We start from the raw sequence: 24,488 nt of genomic DNA on the forward strand, positions 1-24,488 counted from the left end.
GGGACTAAAGCCTGGAGGTTCCCCTACTCAGTGGTCAGAACAATCTCTATTTGGAATTAAGAAGGAAGTCTACCCCATGGGTTAGACTGGTATGGGCTGTGGGGGAAAGACTGTGGTTTGGATAAGGATGATGCTACTTTGAGCAGGGGGATGGGGGTAAGATGGTTCCACAAGGCCCTACCAATCCTACTTTTCTATGATTATATAGGTTTTAGTAGAGTCTTCAAATACTACTGCAATGGCATACTATATTGAAAATACAATCATCACTAGGGATGAATACTTGAAATATTTAGCCTAAAATTATTCAGCTTAAGGCTATTTATTTTCTGCTCAGAGTTACAGCCATTAAAGTTAACCACTTATTCTTCTAAAGAGGAGATGGAACCTATTTGAAGGATGCCAAATAAAACCTTATGCAATGTTATTCCGTCCTCCTCTTGTAAGCTGCCCTGAATCTTTGTTGGGAAACGTGGCATATAAAAACCAAATCAATCAAACAAAAATATGCTTACATCAGATTAGTGCCATAGTACCTTCTTCCATTAACAAGACTACAAGTATTAGTCTGGTCTCCTAAAAACCACTACTAGTAAACCTTCACTATGGCTTTCTTATTTTTCTTTTTTTGTATTACATAAAAGTTACCTAACCACTGAACGAGCTTTACCTGTTGTGGCTGAAGGTCGCAAATGATTGTATTAATATTATTCAGTATCTCGTCAATAAATGGCATGACTTCTCCCACTTGGACCTGAACAAAATGTCGGCGGCATTTCTGTGCTATTTTTATGAAGGTATCACAAGCCATGTCCTGGACGCCATCATGAGTTTCTAAATTAAAAACACACTTACTGAGACCCTTATATTCAATATAAAAGTTACAGAAGCCTGAAGATTACATGTTACCATCCCAAAATTTTCAGCATGTGTCACAAGAAATTCAAGTATTTGTATCAGGAACACGTGACATTTCAGTCATATTTACCATGCATGAACTCAAACAGCTTGTTAACTACCGTCTTCAAAAATTTCCAGTGCGCTCTCAAAAAACGTGGATATTGACCTACTATATACATGATATTTGATGCAATGATAGCTTTGTTATCTTTCCCTCGCTTTTGTTCACAGAGTCCCAAAAGGTCCTATAAGAAAAAAAAATATTTCCTTTTAGTTTTCTTTTTAATATTTACTTCATCCATTTCCTTAAAAGTTTGATGGGACAAGATTCAGAACACTACCACAGCAGTGTTAAAAATCGACATATCAGAAAGACCTTGAAAACAGCCAACGAACTCAAGTTTTGCTAGGTGTTTCAAAACACTGAACGGATTCAATTACAAAATTGGAATTACAGTTCCTGAATTTTTTTTTGTAACTCCAAACAACTTTCTAGAGAGCAATTATTACTGTATTTACTTGAATGCAAGACAAGATTTTCCCCTCCAATCACCATGGGGAAAGAAGCCCTATACCTTATATTCCTGGCAGCCATCATTAAATACATTGGCCATCGTTATATACTACTGCTAAATGCAGCAGGTGCTCCGTAAATGGAAACCAACTATCAAGCTAATTAAATGCAACCAACACTGAGCATGAATGTAAAACATGGCTACTGACAGATGTGGAAAACAGCAGCAAAACACCACAAACAAGAAAACTAGCAGTTTACTGGAAGAGGACACGCATTAGTTTGACCCGGCTCTGCAGCATCTGTATAGATCATACGCTTCAGCGGGTCTTTTTGGTGCTTTTAATAGCTGATCTACTCAATTAGCTATTAGCAAAAAGTGCCAAAAAACCCATGCTGAAGCGCTCAATCTATGCAGACATTGGGTGAGCCAGGTCAAAACTAAAGCAACTAATCCTGGACATGCGCTGCACTTGGTGCGTGGGGATGCTGAGCTTAACATGCTGTTGTTTTGTTTCTTCCATTTTTCTAAGCAGCCCATATTGGGCAGACATGCTGTTAACCTTTCCCCCCCGCCCCCTTTCTCCTTTTTTTTTTGCAGGGGTGGCATCCTACTTGTAAGCCCCAGCTCCAAAGCCTTGGAGTTCAGATGCCCCCTAGTCTTGCTTGTTCTAGCCAAAAGGCAGAAGAGCAGCTAGGGGAAAAGCACAAAAGCAGTCCCCTACTGCTGCAAAAACACCACCAATCAGAGCCACAAACTGGTTACCGAGAATCCCCATGTCACCCCCTCTCTCAGCCAGTAGCATGTGATTAGTGTGGCTCTGCCCTCCATGAGGTGAAGCCAGACCAGGTTGCTATGCCTCACCTGCAGGATCCTAGGATTCTTGACAATCTAAAGGTCTAACAGCTCTGCCATTTATTAGTATTCCATTTTTGCTGCTTCTGCTGAAGAAACTAAAATACCAATACAAGAGTGGGCCAACCCATGGCATGTGTGCAACAAGCTGCTGCATGTGGCATGCAAGCCCTGGGCACTCAGTAAAAGGAGGCACCAGATGGAGGAAAAGGGGACTCAAGTCTATGGCTGTTTGGGGCAAGGAGGGGTAAGAGGGAGGAAGAGAAGAGGCAGCAGGACAGGATGCTGCTGCAAGAGGAGGTATCAAGCATCACCATCAAGAGCCAGATTAGCCTTCCCCCTGGCCCTGCAATCACTGTCAAATTCAGGGCTTTGGATCCTCACTTGCCATATGAAATGGCAGAAGTTCTGGGGCCAGAGAAAGGTAAAGCTGACTTGGCAGCAACATCCCTCTCAGCAGTGTGCCGCCCCACCCCAGCCCCCCACCTCTCTTCTGGCAACCCAGGGTGCACACTTATTACATATGCCCTGGAGAAGCGGAGGGAAGGGGGAAGGGTCAGAACTTAACTTGTGACACCTGGCAAAAGGTCTGCCACCACTGTTTTAATCAATACAACTTACTCTGCAACACCAGCAGAGGCTGCAATAGAATTTAAAAAGCTATTTCTCATCTCAATTATCTTAGTAAAAGAAGAGTATGATCATAACTAATAAGAATACATATAACTTTCCCCAGAAAAGTTATCCTCAGTGGGAAAAGTAATTTGAACTAATAGCGCTATCAGGTGGGGGTAGGAAAAAGCCCTGATCTGTTTTTTTCATATTGTATAGTTTACTAGAAGTGAGGCATTTTTTCACCCTATAGAATCCAGTAATTAATTTAATACTCATTACTAACATATATGTATGCAGACAGAGGTAGTTAGCCATGTTACCCTAAAGTTAGACAAAAGGCAGGGCACTGTAGCAACTTCAGGAGTAATTTAGTCAGTCACGAACATCCTTTGCATTTAAGTGACCATATTCCTTTCTATTTAGTACTCCTGCTCTCTGCAAGTCTATTCAAAACATCTGATGAAAGTAGGCAGTAGCTTACAAAAGCTCATCTCTCCCTCAATGACAGTCTATAAAAGATGCTACACCTTCTGCCTAGTGCAAGTGAGAAGCTCAGTTTTAAAACTTTATACCTTAATTACTGTAACAAGAAATCTTTTTTCATCTTCTTCATGCATTGCTCCACTAATTGAGCCTATAGCCCAACACAGAGTATTCAAATTTTTCCATGACCATTCTGTTCCATTGACTTGATTATGAAGTTTTTCTGTCATTATTCGCTCAGTATCAGCATAATCCAGATGTGTAAGATAAACTGAAAGAAATAAATCAACATTTTAAGAGACATTTTAAGCAGAAGTGCCAATCAAAAATGCATAGCTCAACTCTATGTTCATTCTGTTCTTAAAACAGAATCAACCTGGCCTAGAGCAGAAAACAGTTAAAAAACTGGTCCTGTAAGAAATTTAGTATCTGTATCAAGTCCCAGATGCTCTTAGCAAGACTGTTCAACTTTTAACTGCTTGGAATGTTTGAATTAAGACTTGTACTGAGGCTATTTTACTTGGATTGTTTAGGCTGCTATTAAGCAGAAATGACAAAAGCTGAATCCAGGGATGAAAACACAATTAATTAAAAAGACTTTGAGGTTTCTTTATAGCAATAGTTTCTTTGACAAACTGTCCTAACACACCAGTAGCTCAACTAGCTTATAAGCACTCCAATTTGGTCAACAACTAAACCTGCAGTTTAGTGCTGCAGGCTTAGGTGCCCATATGAAATTATCTACATTAGTATATAGTTGAAACTGAGTATGTGCATTTATAACTAGAAAAAACACATACTTCAGACACGCATCTCAAAACCAAACACTAAGGCACCTTACCAACCTTAAATCTGCCTGATATCAGAGTAGAAAATATGGAAGACATTAGATGTCTTTTCATTCAGTTTAATCCAATCATGGATCACAAAATATAGGATTATTAGTATGGCATTCTAGTAGTCACAGCATTTTGTTGCTACAGGAGGTTTGGATGTTTTACCATGTTTAGATTATTATTAAATAACTTTAAAGGCCCAATTTCTTGGATTTAACACTGAGTTACGAGGCAACTACATTATCACTAGAAACATTTTTAAATCTTGGTTACTTACATATACACACTTCAATTTAACAGTCATCTAGGCACAAAATTATGACCAGAAAACACAAGCGAGCATTCAGGAATCAAAACTAAAAGGTTAACAACTATGAATAAACAGTGAATATAAAGAGCCTCAAAAATTCTTAAATAGATTATGCTGGGGTGACAATGTAGCCACGACGTTCTAATATGAAATGCAAAGTAGGGATTTGGATCAACTTCATGTATGCATTTTGCAATATGAAAAAGAAAAAAAGAAAAAAAAAAAAATCAAAGCATTTTGTCTCAACACTACTGAAATGTTTCGACCAAGTCAAAATTTGAGCTTCCATTTAACTGGAAATTCTGAATTTTCAGTGTTCTATTGCAAGAATTTAATGTTGGAACAAATCTTGCTGCTTATCCTAACCAGAAAGGTAAAAAGCCACTAATGTCTTTACTTTTCTCTTTACCTTGGTGCTCAAAAGTGGTGAGGACACCTTGGAAGAACCTGGATTACACAGGCCATGTACAGGTGTTTTGTTTCTACTGGGAGAAACATCATTCTGAGGTGTATGAGTCTAGCTGGGGCAGTAAATCCCTCTTTAAATGTGTACAGGTTTCCTTTGCCAACTGTGGGTGTTAAGCTCTGGAAAGTTCCCATGGTTGGCAAAACTGTGGTTTGTAAAACTAAAGGCTTATGGGGAAAGTGGGGTTAGGGACTTGAATACTGTACAGTATATAGTGTATAAAAATCATTTTTACTTACCTTTAATAACAAGGTATATTACATTTTTACACATTTAAATACGCCCGGTCAACCGAGCATAGGCATACCCATAGGGGTACTTTAGACAGGTTATAGGGGGTACGTGCCAGCAGGAGGGAACCGAGCGCACCCAGCAGCATCTCCCCCAGTGCATTCGCCTCTTACCTGGGAGAGGGAGGAGGAAGGGAAGGGAGGAATTTGCTAACCAGCCCCGCATAACACACCGCGGCGCTTCCCTGCCTCCACCCGTCTGAATGGTGGCGGACAACTGGTCGATCAGCAGCCTGTGGATGGGATCCTGGGCGGGCCGAGTCATGGGACAACCTGAGCCCAACAGCAGTGGGAACCGCCCCACCCACACCCCTGGACGAGCCACTGGGCTTGGATTATACCACGACCCAGCCCAGCCAGGGCTCCATTCACCGTAAATGAAGCATCGCCAGGGCAGCACAAGGCAAGCAGCAGCAAGCAAGGAGATCCCCGTGCAGCTTCTCTGCTCCCTGCCGCACTGGGTTACGGGGGAGGGAAAGCAGGGCAGCAGGGAACAGTGACGAGTGGGCCTGCTGTTCCCCGTCACCACAGGTAGAGCAGATCCCTGCCACCGCGTGCACCTCTGGCAGGGCTGTGGGCAGAAGGGAGAGGAGTGGCAGGAGCAGGGCCAGGGGGCTGGCACACTGATGCGCAGACACGGAAAACCATGGTTATTCAGAACTGTATACTGTGGTAGCCAAAATGGTATAGAGTATTAACTATGGATGCTCAAAGCCATGCTTGGCAAAATCATGGTTGGTAAGGGAAACCTGTACATTCAAGCTGGGTAAGCGGGAGCCAGGAGGAAAAAGAGGAGGAGGGAGTTCCCTCATCCCCAGGTGCACATGCCTGGTAAAAGATGCTCCCAGTGGCAGCCACTAGGGATGAAGGAGGGCTTCCCCATTCCCTGCTGAATAGGGTGGGCATCTCAACCTGCACTTTTAGCTGTGGATGAGGGAGCTCCCTCAGGCCCCAGTTCAGGCTGGAATGGTTGTATGCTCCCTTTCCTGGAAAGATTTCTAGCACTGTAATTCACTTCTCCAGAATTCAGATTTGGTGGCTTGCACCGTATGTTGTGAGGAGGGATTTAAAGCAAATGCAGAAGAACATTATAGGGTGGGTTCTTTTCCCTTGCTTACTCTGGAGTGAACAAGTATATTATGCTTTAAATTTGTGCACAACACCAAAATGCCACAAAGAAAGGACTGGAAAGGATCTTAGGAGGTCATTTAGTCCATCTTCTGGCTCAAGGCAGTTTCATCTTTCTAAAAGTACCAGTCAAGTGGTGGACTCTAATCGTGCAAACAGATGCCTTTCCTTGTTTTTGTGCAGTCAAATATTTTTGTGGCAGCACAAAGGTGAAGCAAAAAGACATCCATACCCCTTGCCAATGGCAAATGTTGAAAATTTGTGACCGTAACAAAGGTGGTAATAGATGATGTCACTATGTAGCAGCAGACATCCATTTACTTGCTGGTGGGAAAGCATGGGCAGCCAGAGCCATGCTCCCCAACCACCCCAGGCTTCTCAAGCAGGATTAGGCCCCTCATGCCTTGGAGTGCTTGCTAAGATGCACCCCTGGGACCTCCTTAAGTGGGAAACCCTGGGTTTTCTTCACTTAAGGAGATGCTCCAGGGAGAGCCCAAGGGCTATATTTCTTTATGCAGGAAAAGCCCAAGGGTTCCCTGCTTATGGAGATGCATCCCTGGGAACACGGTTTTACCCAATTAAGCCACCATGAGATCTCAGGGGTGCAAGAAAGGTAGGACCTAGGGAATTCTCAGTGCCTCAAGCCTCCATGCTGGGACAGGCCAGGGCAGGTTCCAGTGCAAAGACATGGGGCACTGGGAATTTCCCAGCTCATGCATCACCCCAGGCCTCTGAGTGATGCATGGGTCAGTGCATGTCCCAGGACAGAGGCCCAGAACACCGAGAACCCCCTGGCCCCCACACCATACTTGATCCACCTCAGTTTGATGGCATGTATTTCTACCCCAAGCTGTAGATGTCTTTCTTCAAGTGAAGTGCCTAAATCTGGGCACAAGATTTCAGGTGAGGCCTCACAAGTGCTAAATAGAGTAAAAGAACTATACTCCTTGATTTGAGGAACTACAACCCTGTTAAATACACCCTACGTTACTGGCCTTTTCTTGCAACAAGAGCATACTGTTGACTCGGTCAGCATAAGGCCCATTATAAATACTAGGTCCTTTTCTGCAGTACTGCAGCCTAGCCAGTAGTTCCCCATCTTTATGGCTGTTTACAGAGAAAAAACAAAACAAGAGGCGCTTTAAACTTGGCATACCCCAGCGATGAGTGCAGCACATGCCCAAAAGAGGCAGCACGCTAGTTTGACTTGGCTCACCCAACGTCTATATAGATTGAGCACTGCATTGGGGCTTGTGTGGCACTTATTTAATAAATGATTGGATCAGCTTCAGAAAAAGAGGGCCAAAGAGCCCTGCTGAAGTATGCAATCTATATAAATGCTATGAAGCCAGATCAAACTAATATGCTGCCTCTTCCAGTAAAGCACATTTTTCTCTCACGTCTGTCAGCACCCAATATGTGCATATACACTTGTTCCCTCCCAAGTGCATGTGTCCTTATTGAATTCCATTTTATTAATTACAGACCATTTCTAAACCTCCTGAGTGTCTGCAGTTCTGCCCAGATTTGTTGGGTGGAGTAGCAAACAATATTTACTTGGCTTACATATTTGCTAAGTGTGCACCCAATCCCATGTTCCATATCATTAATGGACCACACCCAAGGCAGACCCCTGAGAAATCCAATTCAATGCCTCCTCCCAAATAAATGCTGAGCTGCTGATAACCATAATAATGTGACTAGTCATGTAGCTACCTTTCAGTACTTTCCTTTACACTGTATTTTGCTAGCTTAATATACGGTTAGAATAATTATAATACGCGGTTGTAGTAATTGATTAATATTTGCTGTTCATTTTCTATTGAGGCATCCTTCCTTCTTACCTACATACCTATTTAATTAGCTTTTCATTATTAACTGAAGTGTTGGTGCTATCTGCTTAAGAACTGCTGTAGCTGAACACAGCAAATTTGATGGACTCAAAACCAAAAAGCAAGGAAAAAACCTGAAACAAAACTTCACTGCCAGACTGCAAACTTTCATTCCACCATTTTTGGTATTACTTCCTCTCTATATACTTGTCCCAGTCAGCTTATTTTTCCTTGTGTTTGCCATCTAACTTAGCTCATAAGCTTGCTCTTTGATACACAGCACCCAACTCTAATAGCAGCAAGTGTATCACACAACATATTAACTTACCCAGCGTTTCTCTCATATTCTTGTACAAGTTTATGGAATCTGTGTCCTTCATGAATTCTCGCACAACTTCCCCCTGATCATTTTCCACAACTAGCACTTCTTCCGGTTTTGCCATGCGGCTAACCATCAACAGCCGGACCTGCATTTACCAGAGAAATTTACACACACATCAAACTAAAGAGTTAATATTTTCAGAATAAGTGTTTCTGAATCTTTAATACAGTCCTGTAGGATACTTGGCTCCGGTACACTTGCCACATTGCAGAGAAGCACTCAACTGCATAAACTTGTTGACCTCCAGAAGGCTATGGGCAGGTCATATTCCTTCAAGTCCCTAAATAAGATTCCAAATAAAAGGGCAGGCAATACTGACCGGAAAACTACAAAGTATTAGGTGACAGCTCTCTCTACAAGGAAGACTCCAAAGATGCTGAAGACACGCAACATATCAGTTTAACAGGAAATCATCAGTAACCAATGTGGATCAGTTACATTAATACTATCAGCACAGATCTTTAGAACTGCTGCTTTATTGACAGACTTCTGAAAGTGTTATTCAAGCTACTCTCCACTCTGTGATCAAATACTACTTCAGCTGAGCTGAGGAACACCACTCTGGGATGTCTGATGAAAGAACAAAAAAAAGGAAAACTACAACAAGCCCTGGAAATAAATTTCCAGAGTCTTCCTTTCTTTTCATTCAGCAAATGACTATGTTCTGGTACAGACAGCCTTCAAAACAGAGCACACCACACCAACCAAACAGGACATAAAAAAAAAGACACTCATAAAAACCCCAACATGCTTCAGTATTAGTGAATCTGGCAAGCTTTTCACTGGGTTCTTCCCACACAACAGAAGATTAAAATTCAACTTCTCCAACTGCTGCAATATTAAAACATGATACTGTAAGATTTTTAAATATTATTTTCATTCTAATTTTTTCCCCTGAACTTGTTGCATTTCATTTTCACTAGCATGTGAAAAGGTTTAAATGCACTGAACAGTAATGAATGGCACTTACTATATGCCCTGGAAATATTAGTGCCCAAAATATTTAAAACACAGACATGCCATGTATTAATGCCTGTAACTCTTGAGGCACTAAACAAAGTACAAGTTTTCATTATTTCAGTTTTAATAGGATATAGGAAAACTTCTACAGTGCATCGAGTTACCACGGATTTAACGTTACCTTGGACAGCACAGGCAGATAAAGCTGTCTCCTAGGAGGAACATCAAAGTGCTGACTTCCCGAAAGCAATGGAGAAGCAGATGTTGAAAAGGGGCTCTCCCTATAAAGTTCAGCAGCCAAATGATTCCAGTATTCAAGACAGATTTTGAAAATTTCAGTTTCTTCAACTTCTGACACAAGCAACATGTAGTGAAGAGCCTACAGAAATGATATACACAAAATGGGATTAAGACTCATTTAATTATTTCCTAGAAATTAAGACCTTGGAAGTTAAGGTTTATTTAATACAATATTTAGGAAAAGGCTTTTTCCTAAACCCTCACAGTAAGATTTAAAAACAAAAAGCAATTAACATGCCACAATACCATTTTTAGATTAGCACCCTTAGCCAGCAGCATGCTGCAACATCCACCAACTCTATAACCCCCATAGTACCTTGGCTGATTTTGCAAATTATGCTTCAAAAATAATAATGAGAAAGTCATTATTTTGCTTTTTTTGTTATTTTGCATAACATTCTGCTTTACAGTTTCCTGAACTACCATGATGGTTCAGCAAGATAATCCTGGATCTGCCAACTGGAGACATTCACTGTAATTGTATTCAGGAGCCCCAGTTATAAAGAATTCAGTTTCTTTTCCTATTTCACAGAAGGCAGACTGCTGAAATATAGAAGGTGAACATTTACTAAATGTAGATGATTGGTATAAAATGCCTACAAAGGGATTCCACAAGGGAAATAAAAATATGAAACATTTCCTTTACTTATGGTATAATGTCAAACGACAGAGAGCACAAAATTAAAGCCAACTGCTATTTATTTTTGCATATACAGAATCATTAACTAACAAAACACAGAGATTAGAATACAAGTACATGGCTCCTACATTGTTTTCCTAACCTTCCCTACTAGCTGATAACCATATACCATGTCACCAGCCATAAGTAAACAAACAAAAAAAACCTCAAAAAAGGGGGTGGCAGTGAAACTTCTTTGATTATAAATTCCCAGATATATACTAAAAAGTACTCTGATTTGTAATTGTACTGTATTCAAAATCTAAGTGTCCAAAAAAAAAAAAAAAAAAAAATACTACATTTAAAAACAATTAAGTCTTACACTCATATAAAATTTTCCTTGTATTTTAATTTGCAACTTTGACCAGAACAACTTTCACCCTCTATAGCTCCCACAAAGCAGAGCAAATAATTTCATGCAGTAGTACTGGTACACTACAGAGATAAACGGAAAAACCAAATTGTGCTGTTTTAGTATGTCCATCTCCACATAGTAAGTAAAGAACTCTTTCTTACATGGCTAAACCAAATGAACTTGCATTTGCTGTCAGACATTTCACAATGCTTAAACTAAGAACAGTAAATTCCTCATAACTAGAATTTACTACTCCAAGCACACCTCAAACAGAGCACTTGCCTGTACTTGGACTACACTGAATCAAATTTAAGGACAACGTGGTACATCTACCATTAACTACCCTATTTCTGTGGCTTACGGACACCTTTGGTGTTTCTTAAGATCACCTGGAATTTTAATTTCTCCTCCTATTCTTAGCCTGAGGTGACTGTGTTCTCCGTTTTATTATACCACTCCTAGTGTTGTTTCACTTCAAAACAAAGAGTTAGGCAGCCGCCAAAAAGATGGCAATGAACAGGAATTCATCGTGTCAAAAACGTTATTATCTGTTATGGTCAGAGTTCTTTGCACCAGAAGAACTGCTCTATTATCTTTCTGTAGTAAAAAAACTAGTGAAATGAGAGTTGCTGACATGGAGTGTCACTAAATTCAGAAAAGCTAGCGAGTGCTTTTACTGTGAAACAGCATAATTTCTCATGGTGTAAAGTGAGCTAACACATTTTCTCTTTCAGTGGAAAATTAAGTGTCCTACCAGTCATACCCATCTCATACATTTTCTTGCTATTAAGAACATGCTCTTGCTAAATATTTGCATACAAACACAATGGAGTCTTAGTGCTGCAGTCTTCCAGCATCTTATTATGACATAGGGTCACTACATAAAAGCCGATCTACTGAAATCTAGACTTAGTGTCTAAATTAAGATTTTCTTTCCCATATTTAAATGAATACTTTACACAAGGACGTGTCATTTTCTAATACTTTCCACTAAAAGAAAGCAGTTTTTTGCCATCTTAATTTCAGGCAACTGTATTTAATGCTACATGATCTGAGATACTCAGCTAATAGGACGTAAGTTATAACCATGGTTCCTGGTTTTGTTTTTTTGGGGTTTTTTTTTAAAATCCCAGATTCTCAGATTTAAAAAAAAAAAAAGAAAAGAAAAAAAAGAAATAAATCCAAAGTTCTTTGATAAAAAAACCCAAAAATGCATGTTTCATTTTAATTGCAGAAAAACACCACTATATATAGAGGTATCAGTTGAACGCAATGTTTTACTGATATGTTCACAATTTTAAAGCAATGTGGAAGCCTACCTGTCTTAATCAATATAACAACAAAGTATAAATACCGATATAATTTTGGCATTTGATTGGGGGGGGGGGGGGGGCAGAAGGAATCATGGAAAATCAGGAGCTCCCCCCACTCTCTTCCCTCACCAGGACACTGGCCCAGCTGCAGCTACCACCCTGCTACTTTGTGGTGCTGAGCAGCCCTGATATGCTGTTGCCCCTCACTCCCAACAGTCCCCCATCCCCCAGTGTGGGAGGAACAGGGGAGGTGTGTGGGGAAGGGGAGGTGTAGGTTACAGGCAATGCATGGGGGGCATGGAAAATATGTACACACCCTATTTCTCCTCCTACACAGGGCACAGGGTTGCAGCCTGGCCAGACCAGCTCTGGGTAGGAGCTACCTCCATGGCCCAGCGAATAGGACCTGGCACAGGACAGAGCACTGCCACCACAGCTGCCAATGTGAGGTGCAACAGTGGCAGCGGCACAGAGTTGTGGCCCCTGCTGCTGCTGGGCAGTCAAGGAGGCTCCTGCCTGGAGCTGGTCCAGGCTGGCTGTAGCCCTGCACCCAGCTATGGGCATGCAAATCTTGGGGGGCACATACCACCTCACCCAACAGACTTACCTAGAGAGAGCTGATCTTCACCGCACTGCCTGGCTGCCATATGCACGTGTGCACACACATGCATATGGCACCCCCTCTTCCCGGCAGCCCCTTACATGCTGGACTCCGCCAGCCTGCAAGGGGAAACCCATGCTTTCCTATGATTTTCTCCTTTAAAGAAAAAAACCCAAGTTTTTCCATGGCAAATGGAAAACCTGGGTCCCTGGTTATAACATACTATGAAACCTTACCTCCATTAAGGTTTCCCTCAGATTTAATCTCTTTTCTATAAGTTGACCATGTTCCTTAAGAAATGTGCAGAGAAATAAACTGAGATTCTGAATGAAGTTCTGTTCGTCATCTTTTCCATTGGAGTATGCAAGCCGGATATTTGTATTTAAAGGAAGCATCTAATGGAACAGTGAAAAAGTACAAGTTTTAGAGTAAAATAATTAAAATTTCTGCATAGTTTGGATAGCTTCAGAAGTATTACTAATTTAGATGTAACCCTTCCCATTTGCAGGTCTCCAGTTTCAATGTGTAAACCATAATAATTGTTCATGCAGAATGACCACTAAATTAGGGACTACCCAAGTATTTTTAAGTAGGCTTTTGGGGGGTTCCCCCCCTTACAAAGAGACAACATGTATTTCTTTCTGGCATTCTCTTTCAACTACCCTACATATGCTTTCCTGCTCCTTCCCATAACCCAAAACTAGTCGTCTTAGACAGGGCAACTCCACATGAACCAGGTGCACAAATTCCTGTGGACAGAGAAATGTATGACTCTACTGTCTATAACAACTTAAACTAGTTTTTAAGCTGACCATGTTCCTTAAGAAACATGCGGGTAAACAGACTGAGATTGTTTTTTACAATACCTTAGAGTAACTTGACTAATTTAAGTTACTCAAAGGCATTGTAAACAAAAAAAGTTAACCCTCTCCATTTTGTCCTCCATTTAGCAATAGATGCATTAAAAGATGCAACACTGCCTAACTCTAGCCAATAACTATACTAGCACATTGTTACACTTTTATGGAAGATTCTCCAGGAAGTATAAATCTATTATTCTTTGACATATTCGTACAGTGCCTAGCCTGAGCTGGAGCTTCTATATAGGTGATACCACAATACAAGCAAAAATTAAATACAATTCCAATGTCTTAACTTTAAAGATTAATATCAAGACTTCCATTTCAGAGAGTGCAGGGTGGATTTGATTTAAATCAAACCGATTTAAATCACTGTCTAGGAACCCTCGATTTAATCATTGGTTTTTACAAAAAGTACATTCTTGTTGTTTGATATCCTTCATTCATTTAAATTCTTGAAACTTTGCACTGTTAGAGAGAGGCAAGAGCTTGACTCTGTACACAGTTGCAGAGAGACAAGAGGGCCCATCATGTGTTATCTCTCATCTCCACATACTGATGTTAACAACGATATCTCTGGAAAGACAAATTCACAGTTTAAGAACTGGAACTAAACATCAGAGATGTTTAATTGGATCTTCTAAGATGAGCACCGAGTCCCATTGGGTAGAGTGGTCTTCTTTAACCTTTACTAATCTACAGAGGAGCCTCTGGGAACCCCATAAGATTGGGTCCCTAATATAGTCCATGGCCTGTTGTGACCTATTTATAAAACTTTTCTGAAAAGGTTACATGAATATATTGTCTCAAATAGTATAAAATTAGAAGTTATCATCATGGAATAGGGATTATATCTTTGAGCTTTAACATACCTTAATTTAAAGCTATCTTTATATGTTTATTTTCTTTAAAAAGTAGCTCAACAAGAAATGATTTAAAAACAAACCAACAAACCAACAAACAAGACTTTGGGTGGGGGGGGTTAGCTGTTGATTTTTATTCACCCTGCATATGGCAGTGAACCCAATTTGTTTTCAAAAAAATTAAATCTGATGGTTCCAATACCATTTTAGTTTTACAAAACTGAAACAAGTTTAGAAAACTGAAGCCTTGGGATAAGCAAAAGATGCTCAAATTAAAGTGTTTTGGCCAAATTCAGCCGAATTAAATAGCAATACGCTACAGTGATAAAACTGGTGCAAGTTGCAAAAATAGCCTAACATGCCCAATTTGGCATTCCCAAATTGGCTGCATAAAGCAGATGAAATTTACTTGACCAAGAAGTTTTAAAACTATTTAGAATTAATATTTCTAATACAAGGATGGAAGAACAGATCACCAGTCAACTAAACAAAATAACTTCTAGAATACAGTGCAAAATAGAATTTTAAGCCCTCTCTCATACCTAAATGGGTATAATTCTAATATTTTTAAAAACAAAGCTGTATCAATGGTAGATGGGAGGGGTAGAAGGTAATGTTTTAAATAAACGTTAACTCTGCAATCCTGATCTGAGGCATCTAAAAATATACATCCACTAGATGTTGCAAACGAAGAGTGGAAAAATACAAAAAAAGTACCACAGTAATCATTTCAGACATCCATACAAGGGAAGATTTCTGAAATCTTCCATATAGCATGGAAGTTGAAAAAAATATATGGAAGAATAAAGAAGATTTCCCTTGCTCAGGCAGTGAAGTGGACTTTGATCATGTCTGACACCAGGATGTTCAATATACTACAGGTAGTCCTCGACTTATAATGTCTCAAGTTACAACGTTTTGCACTTGCAACGTTTATAAATTGATACCCTGTTTCAACTTTATGACTTCAGTTTCAACTTTACAACGTTTGATCTGATGTGACACCACGCCAGTGAACAAGTTCGCTGCATCGCTCATCTCCCTGGAGAACATCTGTCCAAACTTCCTTGGACACTTTAAGAAAGCAGACAAGACTGCAGAAAAACCTGCAGCCAAGACTCCGGAGAAGACCCCTGCCAAGAACCCTTCAAAATTCCAACCAAGAGCCTTTCAAAAAGTCCAGCAAAGTCACCTCAAAGAAGTCCTTCCAAATCAATACGATTGCTATTTACAATACAAATACATTAATGTAGCTATATTACTAATCCATAATTGATCGAGTAAAAAATTCTGGGGTATTTTTGGTGAAAATAGGGTATCGCGCCTTGGTTCAGGAACCAATTCCCTATTTTTAACATCGTCTCTCATGAGAAAATTGGTTCCAAGTTACATTTCGACTTAGGCGGTTTTTCAGGAACCAAATGCATCGTAAGTCCGAGGACTGCCTGTACTTCAGCTCTGGGAGAGTAGCAATACCTAATCTGCCTGACATACATCTCAGAAGAACATACCACTTAATAAGAAATGACTGTCTGAGACAACAGACGACAGGTTTCCATCAACACATGAAGGAACTTGGAAAAAGAATCTGGTCTATAGTCTCATCCAATTTTTTTTGTACATTAGATCCTACACTGCATATGAGGATTATTTTGGGGACTATTTCAAAGGAAGCACTAAACTTAAACTTAAGGCTTTCTGAAACCTTTTCCAATTTCATTAGGATTGCAAGCTGACAGTCATATCCTCAGTAAAAAGACTATGAGAAAGACACTTCCCACCCAAGGAAACCAAGCCACCAGAAATCTATGGAACTTTCCCATTCCTTAACCAATACTACTTGCAAACAAAAACATTTCACAACATTGAGAATGAAATTGTATCTCTTTTGCCTTTTGCCCTAGAATCTTAGTACTAAAAGAAATTGTGCCACAATATACTATATCAGAATGGTGCAATGAAAACTACATATGGATATTATTCAAACAAACATTCTGATAAGACCCTCGTGTTTCAGAAAAGAAACATCAAAAGTTGTAAAGTTAAAAACTCACCTAAATACCACCTCAGTCTGCAAGTGAACAGACACAGAACTAAAATCTTGAAAGAAATTCTAATGCTGAAACAATGCACATCTTTAAAACAACCACACTGAACATTTAGAAGTCAACTACACTGATTTCCTTCCCATGAATAAATAAAATGAACCAAAGTGCAAGGTAACAGCAAGCCAGCTTGCCGCCTTTAAGGCTAATTAGCTAGAAAGAACTAGACTTTACTCATTTTCACCAACAACCACATTGAAGAATATAACTTGGAATGCTCGAGACACTTGTAGTTGTAAGTGCAGAAATGCATCATTCCAAAAAAATGACTTAGTACAGACAGATTGCTACAAAGTTCACAGCGTGAGGCCAAATGTTATGTAGGTCTTGTACATTTACCAAAGCCATGTTCTTGAACTTTATAGGCAGACCACCCAAGTAAGCAGATTTACTGGGTCACAGGCTGCTTGGAAAAGCCTCCATCAAGCCTTTACACATTTTACAAGTTAAAAAGGCAAACTTACATGGTGATCACATCAATTCTGAGATAACTATGAGATTACTCTACAATAACTATTGAGATTCAAGAAATCTCTTCTTTAAAAGTAATCGCTAGTTGCATACAAACATTAAAAACTAAAGTGATGGCTATTTTGATGGCTTCTGATCTAATCACAAGAACTATTTTATGAACTCTAAATACAGCCTTTGTCTGATCGAAAGAACTAGCTCTATAACAAATATGTATTTGTAAGCTTAGGCTAGGCTTCATCTAGAAGAGGGGAAGGCAATTATTTCAGGTGGCGGGAGGGCTGCTTACTGAGTTTGGCAAGCCATCGAGGGCCACATAACAGGCAGCCAGGGGCAGATTAATATTAATTTTCTACATTTTTAGGGGCCACATTTTGCCCACCCCTGCTCTACAAAGATGGTTTTGCTAAATATAATATACAGTTAGAATTAAGTTTGTTCTGTTTTATTAAAGCAAAAAGAAAGTTACCTGTTTTAACTGCATCATGGTCAGTGTAAAGAGAGTTACGAACTGTTCTTCATATTGGCTTACACTGACACCTGCAATCTCTGTGAGGCACTTCAAAGAGACATTTCGAAACATGGGAACATTTAAAAACTATTAAAAAAAAGTTTTAAAGAAGTATTAGGGATAGCACGCAAACATTTGTTGGGCATCTTATTTCTGATACCCAAAGTTCTCATCTTACTTTCCAGTAGGCCTGTGCAAAGCAGCACGTATTCAATTTGGCCGATTCAGAGGGGCAGTGATTCGATTCACTGTCCCGATTCCATTTGGTCGATTCGGCAGCCAAATCTCTGAATCGGGCCAAATCTCCTCTGAATTGAACAGGCAGTGGTGGCAGCGGCAGTGTTAGTGGCAACCAGGGACACCCCCCCACCCCAGGTGTGCCCCACTTGGCCCGAGTGTCCTGGCACATAAAAGGAAAAAAAGCCCCACACTCACAGGCTGCAGCAATGGTGATCAGGGCTTCTGGGGGCTCATGGCAGAGCCTCCCTCTCCCTCCTCCTAGCAGCCATGGGGCAGCAGTCACATCACACAGGTGCAGTGCAGCTTGGCAGGACACCACGGGGCTCCTCACACTGTCCGGGAGCTAGGGACACTGGGGCTGAGCACTGTCAGGCGCCAGGTGGTTGCTGGAGATATCCCAGCTCCAGGACAGTGCGTGGCATCCTGCCACAAAGGTGCCAGGCAGGGGGACCAATTCCCGCTGCCCCGGACTGTGTGGGGGGCCTCTGCCACGAGCCCCCGATCACCACTACTGCAGCCAGTGAGTGCGAGGTTTTAAGTGCCAGGACACTGGGGCCAGGTCAGGGTCCCCCCCATGGTCTCCTCTCCCCTCCTCCAGCCCCCCTGCCCCCTACTTACCCACATGGAGCCTGGGTCCAGCACCCTGTGGTGGTGAGCAAGGATCACCCAAATCTCTGAATCAATTTGGAGGCTTGAATCAATTTGGATTCGGAGATTCAACCCCCAAATCAGGCCAAATTTCCTTCAAATTGAATAGGCTACCAAAGCTTCACACAGCCCTACTTCCTAGTAGCAGTCACGTTTTAAAAGAGTGATTACCTTGTATATTAATGTGCTGATTAGCTTGGTCTCAAATATGTATCCCAATGGAATCCAGTTAAGGAACCGTAATAAAGTCTCCAAAGTTGCATGGACAAGGGGAGCATTTTGAGAATTTTCCTGTAACAGAACCATATGTAAAATAACACTGTCTTTAAAAGAAATAAAGATAGTTAAGGTTTTCATGAAAAAGTTAGTATCATTAGACTTACCATCACAAACTGACACAGCTGAAATATCTGCGAGAACTCATTGCACATACTAAAAACAAACAAACAAAAAATACACGTTAAATACTGAAGTATCATCATATTAAGTGAATGACACATCCGCTTCAAAGATGCATCAGAAATAATCCAGAGAAGTTGCCATGAAATTTTCAGATTAATAACCAATTTCTCACATGCAAGTTAAGTGCTACCTATTACAGGGATATTGTACCCTCTACTCACTGCTCTTTTAAAATGGCAACATTTAATGTAGAAGCTTAAGAACATAAAAATACATTCAACTTCAGTATATAAGCAGCCTTTTGAGAGAAGTGGTAAATATTCCATCCAATCTCAAAAGCAAATACAGTATAACTCTGTATTTAACAGGAAAACTGTAGTTACATCAACTCTTCAACAGCAATAACTGAACTCTTAAGCTAATTTACATCAAATTAATAGGAAAAAAATGACAAAATGTTTTGCTTACCTATCCTTCAAATGCTTAGCTTTTACTTGAGTTATCTGTCCACTAGAGAAATCAAACACTTCTTCACTCAACAGTTTAAGGATCACCATATTGTTTTGGCAAAGACTCTCGCTTGTTCTGCTTGCCCCTACAATATCACTTATAAATGTTGGCCAGTGTTTGGGCCATTCCTGTTTCAGAATCTGAAAATCAAAACAGTGTAGTAGGTATGGCTTTCTTCCTAAATAGCTGCTTGCACAAAATGAATTATTTGTCAAATTGGTAATTTTTCTAAATTCCCATAAAAAAATAAAAATAAACCAAACTAGAACATACCTGAACAAGAATCATATTCAGTTTTCCAATATATACTTTCTCTTTCTGGAAGAAAGACAGGTAGAGTTAGGTTATCAGTAATGCTTCCCCACCCCTACCCCCACAGAAATTCACTTACTTCTACACATGTTGGATCAGATGAGGTCTTGATAATTAAGCCAACAACATACTTTTTTATTCCTGTAAAGAGGTAAAAATTACATTTTCAACCCACCTGATATTGGATTAACTGGAAAGCCTGATTCCAAGCATTAAGCAAAGGGTCTCCAAGGAATATGCACATGAAGCTTTAAAATAGTCCAATGCACATGTGTACAAATGAAAAATAGTCTCAAACATTCTGAACTCTCCAAAGTTTGTTAGTAATTTATAACTGTTTTGATGTTTCAAGTAATGAAGTGTACCTAGATTGTAATTCTTGATATTACACCAAAGAAAATGGCAAAATAAGTAGCAACTAGAATTGGAATTTTTCATTTTTTCAATGCATTTAGTGTTCTCTAACCCAAGCCTATCTGTATGACTGATTGCACCTAAAGGCTCTGCAACCTTCTGAGAGCAACAGCCACAGAGACTACTGTTAATTGAAAGAAAACATATCCATGGCAGAAACTATGGAAACCCTTATTATACCACCATGTTTCAGGGATGGAGTCTGATGGTAATAATAAAACTGCCTTGCATAGTAATTTGTAAACTCCCAAGTAAAGTATACTTTTTATCCCTCAGACACTTTTAAAAAAAAAAAAGTGCACAACCATATTCCTATAGCTTCAGCAAAGTCGACATTAAAAACTGAAGATACATAGTGTAGACAGGGCTTCCTTTTAACCACCTTTTTGATTAAACAGATATTTCAACAGGTTTGACTTAATATAGTGGTAAAAATGGGCTTATCTTTTTTTAAGGCTGCTATTAATTTTAACACCAGCTCAGCTCAAATGCTGGGAATGTTTTTGTACATTTTTGCCCAGAAACTGAAGATTCAAATATCATGCAGCACTCTCAACTAATCTCGTTTGCCCACAGTAAAATCTCATTAAACTAGTGAAACAATGATAAAAAAAGATAAACTAATTAAATTAAATCACTTCCAATACCAGTTTCCCTCGATTTATGCGTTCCCAGAGAACGGCGCATAAATCAAATTTGCATAAAGCGCACCCACTTTATAATGTAACAAATAGGGATAGGTTCCCATGGCGGTGAGGGAGGGAGGCTGGGACTAGAGCAGGGGGAGGGGTGCCGCTCCTGGGACTGCACAAGGCAGCAAAGCAGAGGGAACGAAGTGACACACCCCAGCTGCAGCAGCCCCAGGAGCAGCCGGCACCAGCAGCCTGCAGCCGCTGGGCTGTGCCGTGCACTACCTGTCCCCCCCCCCCCACACCTAGGCTCTGCTTATCTGCACTCACCTCTGCTCCTAGGCTGCGTCATGCCCTTGTGTAGGTAGCTGGTGTTGGCTGCTCCTAGGGCCACTCCAACACAGGCTGAGGTGAGTGCAGACAAGCGGAGGCCCAGGCAGCATGAGGCATGGCACTTACTCCAGCCTGTGCTGGTGTGGCCCTGGAAGCAGCCGACACCAGCTACCTGCGCCAGGGCATGGCGCAGCCCAGAAGCAGTGGCGAGCACAGACAAGCGGACAACAGGCACGTGGGGACAGACGAGTAAGGTGCAGCCCAGCAGCTGCTGCAGTTGGCCCTGGGATGAGTGGGGCCATGGCGCTTTCCCCTCCCCCCACAGACTTACCTGCTGGTGGGGGGGGTGGAGAAAGAGAAGGAAACTTATGCTCATCACATAAGAGCAAATTTACTTCGCATATAACGAATTATGGGTCTAAATATGCTCATTGCACAAGAGCAAATTCACAAATAAAAGAACCCGCATAAATAAAGAGAAACCTGTATATAATATTCCTGGGGCAAGATTTAAGAATATAGCATTTTGTTTAAAATCTGCAATGGAAGGAAGGAGTACAAGAATTTGGTCAAAACACTCATTTTCAAATTTTGTCAAAAGTACTCAAAAGTAGTAACAAAAATGTGTTAGCCATTGCAGATATCAACGGTCAAATTTGCAAATAAGTTGCGATAATGAACCTAGCCTACTCTTCCCTCCATATAGAGCTATCCAACTTCAAGGGAAGCTCCACATACAGAGGGCACAGTACTGAATTGTTAACATTATTAACACTCCCAATTTTTTGCAATAGATTAACAAACATTTATCAGGGATTAACGTCAGAGGGAGGTTCTAGCTGTGACAGTCCAGGAAATAAATGAGGCAAGGATTTCTATGAGTGATATCACCTGAAGAAAATATGCCCTACATTTGAAAGCTTGTCTAAATCTATGCTAACAATGAAGTTGGTCCAAAAGAAGATAAACTGCCCATAAAAATCCTTGCCTCTCACCAGAGGTTAGAAACTTAAAAATGCATAAGAAATTGCTTGTAGCAGGGCTCTGCTGGGGAGGGAAACCCCCTAAAAAAAAACCCCTCAGAATATACTATTTTAAAAAACAAGCCATTGTAATTTAACTCAAAACTCCCTAACATTTGAATGCACCACGTTGTGAAATAAAAACAATGCACACATTTTTGCTATTTAACATTTCATATAAACTGGCATATAAATTCAAGTTTCTTTTCTACCATCAGAAATTAATTTTACACAATCTAGAAAGTTGGTTATAGCAAGAAGATTAACATTTCAGCTTGACCATGAAAGCTGCTAGGTATGGCGTTAAAAACACAGACATACATACACTCCGATTCTGACCCCCTTATTAAACACAAGTGAGTAAGCATTTTTAGAAATGGGAATAAGTCTCAGATGTCAGCCTCTCGGGTGGTCAAAATTCTATTGATACAATAAAATTTCAATCACTGCCTATACAAGCCATTTTGCACTTGGCCCACTAAAGCACCTTCAACCATCAAGACCATTTGTGAGAGGACAGAATTAAGCCTCCATGCCCTTTCAATTCAAGGCTGCTAAAAAGGGAGCTCAACCTAGCTGTGCTGGCAATCTGTGCTGCAGACAACAGTGAACCATGAATTTAAAAAGGTCACCACCTTTTTTCCCCCACAAACGTTACATGGCCAATCGTAACTGCTGTTTACAGACCTCCATCTAGTGACCTAAAAGTCACATTTCTTTATCCTTGACAGGAGTAAGTTTTTCCAGCTTCCCAAAGCTTTATTTGGGGTGGAAATATACATTTCTTCTACAGCTATTAGATTTATTTAGATTTATTTATTTATTTAGCTTTATGTAATTTTTAAAAAGCATTACATAATTCTCACTCCATACTTCAACAAGCTAAATCCTAGAGCATATTTCTAAATAAAAGGATATATAGCAGTTCTACCTTTAGCCTTTTATAAAGTTTACAAAGTTTACATTGGACAACAACAGCAACTGGAGTAACTCAAGGAAACTGCAAAGTCACTCTATGACAAGTTTGAACCTGCTTAATTGACTACATTCTCCAGGGCTCCGAAAGAAATGCTTGCAAAGCTTCTTAATGCTCTGAAGACATTAAAAAAGTTGTTTAGCCTTTTTCCTCCAAAATGACACCAAAGTAGGGTGCCAACAAAGGGCTGAAGGGCACAGCATACCTCTTAATCAACATGCTGGTTAGTGCTGGCCTTGGATACCAATCCCAGTATTACCTGAAGGCACTGATTCATTCATTTGCTCCCTCAAAAGGCCAAATGTAAAGACTTCTAGACTTAGAAGACATTTCTTTCTTTTCTTCTACAGTGCTGGGTTTTACCTAGTTCCTCTGAGTCCACAGATGCTCCTGGTCAGGAAAGCTTAAGTATATCCTGGGGGGGGGGGGGGGGGGGGGGGGGGACGCACATGTGCCCAGCTGTGTTAGAGAGTAAGGAAACACTAAACAGGGATGAAAATCAACAGTTTGAGGTTTGTTTGTTTTAACCCAAGGCCTTCAAAGACACTTAAATAGACTTCTATTACTCTGTCTAAATATCAGTTGTCCAGCCATGTAAGAGCCAAAAGTGGCATTTACACACAGTTTATTATCTGTGCAGTAAGCTGTACATTGGCTGGATAAGTACGTGGTTATGTATGCTGGTCTTATACAAGTTATAAAATTGTACCTGGGGGGGGAAATACTGAGTGAGCAGATGGGTCAGTGAGATAAATGCTGCTCTGGAAGGTTGCAGGCTTTGGGTTCTAGCCAGATCCTCACCCCCAATGAAGCAGAAACTTTACTACCACCACCTTCTACACTGCTCATGCAATGAATACTAAATACAAGGTGCAGTGTGGCTCAGCTAAACACCATTATCCAGGGCAACTTTTAGACTGCTCCACCCTGGAGAGGTAAGCATTCTGGAAGAAAAGCTGTTTGAGGGGTGACCCAGACTAAACAACCAGCAAAATGAAAACACCTGTGGCAGGGACAAAGCACACCTCAATTTTCCTGAATTCTGTATCCCCTTTAAATTGAGAGGGAAGAGTCTTTCAGAACTTTTGCATTTGTTCACTGCTTTTTCAAACAAAAGTACATTTCAGGCTGTAAGACCGTTAAAGATAAGTACCATATCTATGGCTCTGAACTACAATGCTTGCTGAACCCTCTACCTCCATGAGGACAAACTTAAGAAAGTGCACACAGATCCTCAGATAAAATACAGGGCGGGGCAGGCATGGGACAGAGCCGCAGATCCTGGGGGAGCAGCTCCCACTGCTGCGTTCTGCTTGTTCAGGAGCTACTGGTCCAGAGCTCACTCAGTGGCTCCTGCTGCTTGTCCGGGAGG

The 24,488-nt window shown here is 40.6% G+C and overlaps 1 protein-coding gene across 6 annotated transcripts in view; it reads right to left on the reverse strand.

Moving 5' to 3' along the window:
- The window catches only part of XPO1 (exportin 1), a 62,725-nt gene that overhangs the window by 15,479 nt on the left and 22,758 nt on the right, over nucleotides 1-24,488 (reverse strand). For 5 of the 6 annotated variants that reach the window (XM_025192202.1, XM_025192190.1, XM_025192214.1 and 2 more), the window contains 12 exons: nucleotides 19,822-19,883; nucleotides 19,704-19,748; nucleotides 19,389-19,570; nucleotides 18,902-18,950; nucleotides 18,690-18,809; nucleotides 17,589-17,717; nucleotides 13,057-13,215; nucleotides 9,754-9,951; nucleotides 8,559-8,697; nucleotides 3,458-3,639; nucleotides 989-1,145; nucleotides 671-834 (listed from right to left, as the gene is read on the reverse strand). In XM_025192202.1, the coding sequence (XP_025047987.1) occupies nucleotides 671-834; nucleotides 989-1,145; nucleotides 3,458-3,639; nucleotides 8,559-8,697; nucleotides 9,754-9,951; nucleotides 13,057-13,215; nucleotides 17,589-17,717; nucleotides 18,690-18,809; nucleotides 18,902-18,950; nucleotides 19,389-19,570; nucleotides 19,704-19,748; nucleotides 19,822-19,883 (1,586 nt within the window). The remainder of the gene's footprint in view (nucleotides 1-670; nucleotides 835-988; nucleotides 1,146-3,457; nucleotides 3,640-8,558; nucleotides 8,698-9,753; nucleotides 9,952-13,056; nucleotides 13,216-17,588; nucleotides 17,718-18,689; nucleotides 18,810-18,901; nucleotides 18,951-19,388; nucleotides 19,571-19,703; nucleotides 19,749-19,821; nucleotides 19,884-24,488) is intronic. The other variant, XM_025192210.1, reaches the window with a different exon arrangement.

The sequence above is a fragment of the Alligator sinensis genome, unplaced genomic scaffold, assembly GCF_000455745.1.
Source record: "Alligator sinensis unplaced genomic scaffold, ASM45574v1 scaffold219_1, whole genome shotgun sequence".
Taxonomy (NCBI): Eukaryota; Metazoa; Chordata; order Crocodylia; family Alligatoridae; genus Alligator; species Alligator sinensis.